The 2,293-nt window shown below is 39.6% G+C and overlaps 2 protein-coding genes across 2 annotated transcripts in view; one reads left to right on the top strand and one right to left on the bottom strand.

The window, feature by feature from the left end:
* LOC117956164 (WD repeat-containing protein 88-like) overlaps positions 1–614 on the bottom strand; it is a 7,381-nt gene extending 6,767 nt beyond the window's left edge. The window contains exon 1 of the mRNA XM_034891132.1: positions 596–614. Coding sequence (XP_034747023.1) covers positions 596–614 — 19 coding nt within the window. The remainder of the gene's footprint in view (positions 1–595) is intronic.
* Positions 615–1,106: 492 nt separating this feature from the next.
* LOC117956111 (cyclic nucleotide-gated cation channel beta-1-like) overlaps positions 1,107–2,293 on the top strand; it is a 27,901-nt gene continuing 26,714 nt past the window's right edge. The window contains exons 1-2 of the mRNA XM_034891030.1: positions 1,107–1,196; positions 1,728–1,749. Of these exons, the coding sequence (XP_034746921.1) occupies positions 1,110–1,196; positions 1,728–1,749 (109 nt within the window). The 5' untranslated portion in view covers positions 1,107–1,109. The remainder of the gene's footprint in view (positions 1,197–1,727; positions 1,750–2,293) is intronic.

The raw sequence follows: 2,293 nt of genomic DNA, 5'->3' as shown, positions 1-2,293 counted from the left end.
GTCCCATCCCATAATGTTGTCTCTCTGTAGGGTCCCATCCCATAATGTTGTCTCTCTATAGGGTCCCATCCCATAATGATATCAGACACTTGATGCTAAACATCTGTCATCAACATCACGTTTTTTGGACAATTAGTTTGAAAGAAACCTAAATTTCTGACATGGAAACATTTTGGAAAGGGGTCAGATTAGACCTGAAGACACCAGGAGGGTTAAAATGTCAACAAAATGAGACAAAAACCGAGACAATTTGTAGATTTGCGGTCGCTTTGATTGTGGTCTGAAGGACCCAAAAGAGTTTTAACTATTTTAGTTAATTAATTAATTGTTGACCAGTCCACACGCAGACACACAATAGTGAGCTGTTTCTAAAACCAGTCAGCAGGCCGGATGCCAAATACTGAGCTGCTCTATCCACCTTTCAACATGCTGTTTGCCAAATAGTAAGCTGCTTTACAAGCAAATTGACAATCAGAATGCCAAATACTGAGCAGCTTAATACAAAGCTGTCATAGGACAGAATGCCAAATAGTGAGCAGCTCCATTAACTGTTGATAGAAAACAAAACAACAATCCTAAAAGTTACTTTACCTACTTTGCTTCTTCACCTTCATTTGTCCGTCAATCACTTTAAATGAACACTCCCATATTTCTCAATCTGGACCCTGTTTCCCGTGTTTTTCTGTCTGATAGAAACAAAAGAAATTGAGCAGCATATCTCCACCAGACTCCATGTAAATAATCACTACTTTTAGCATGTATAGAGCAGCATATCTCCACCAGACTCCATGTAAATAATCACTACTTTTAGTGTGTATAGAGCAGTATATCTCCACCAGACTCCATGTAAATAATCACTACTTTTAGTGTGTATAGAGCAGCATATCTCCACCAGACTCCATGTAAATAATCACTACTTTTAGCGTGTATAGAGCAGCATATCTCCACCAGACTCCATGTAAATAATCACTACTTTTAGCATGTATAGAGCAGCATATCTCCACCGGACTCCATGTAAATAATCACTACTTTTAGCATGTATAGAGCAGCATATCTCCACCGGACTCCATGTAAATAATCACTACTTTGTTTGTTTTTACAGTACAGGGATGATGGCGTGGATCTCTCAGGGTCTGGAGAAAGTTGTTCCTCAGCCAGATCTGAATAAGAAAGAAACAGCTGAGCTGGCCATCGAGGTGCAATTCCCCTCGAACTCCCCGATCAACGCCGTGTGTCTCTGTACAGAAACCATAGCAACAGCAAGGACACAATGCCTGTTTACGGGGGGGGGGGGGGGGGGGGGGGGGGGGGGGGGGGGGGGGCTGACATGTTTTCCAAAATATAAAACTTTCCTTTCCTTTCAAAGTCAGTTTTTTTTTTTAAATAAATGTTATTTAAATCTTAATTGTAATTTAATACAAAAAAAAAAAAAATTGGAAAAATCTAGATTATCCCTGAAAAGACTGGAATAATCCCCCAAAAAATCTGAGATACCCTTGATAATTCACTGGATAGAGGGGAACGTTAGTGGGGAAATTGGGACATTACCTACCAAATATTTTGCTTTTCAGAATTGTTCCTGAGTTTCAGGGCTAATAAAAAAATGTGTCCAGCAATATATTTTCATACAAAAAACATCCTACATTTCCCATGATGCACCTGATAGATGATTAACGCCCCCCCCTTCCCACGCCCCCATCTAACCTGGTGTGTCTGCTTCTCCTCAGGTGCATCAACCAGCTGCAAAAGGTAAGAAGAAGACGTCCGAATGTCCTTCATACGACCTTTATTTAAACTCAGGAGACCATGGGGGGGGGGGGGGGTTGAAGTTTCTGAATCTTTCTCCGAAATTTGTTATCACTTTTTCGACATTTTCTAGCTTTTCCTGAAGTTCTTTCTCACTTTTTAAAACGGCTTTGTTGATTATTTCGGTTTTTTCGACGTTTTGTTGTTTTTCTCTACATTTCTCTCACTTTTTACAGCGTTCTTAAATCTTTTTTTTCCCTTAAAATACTGTAAATTAAACAAAACTCCCAAATTCAATGAGACCAGGGACCTGATGAGTTATGCAACGTGTGAGGAGCGTCGGATGGAAACTTTTTTATTTTTACTATTTGGTTGAAGGAAACCCAAATTTCTCATTCAGAGACTTTTTTCAAAAGAGGACGACAGTGGGTTAAAATGAAGAGATACTAATACAATCTAATATAGAGACTAATATAATATACACTCACCGGCCACTTTATTAGGTACCCCATGCTAGTAACGGGTTGGACCCCCTTTTGCCTTCAGA

The sequence above is a fragment of the Etheostoma cragini genome, chromosome 1, assembly GCF_013103735.1.
Source record: "Etheostoma cragini isolate CJK2018 chromosome 1, CSU_Ecrag_1.0, whole genome shotgun sequence".
Lineage (NCBI taxonomy): Eukaryota > Metazoa > Chordata > Actinopteri > Perciformes > Percidae > Etheostoma > Etheostoma cragini.
Note: the sequence above shows the minus strand (reverse complement) of the source record. Positions and strands in the feature narration are given on the sequence as shown.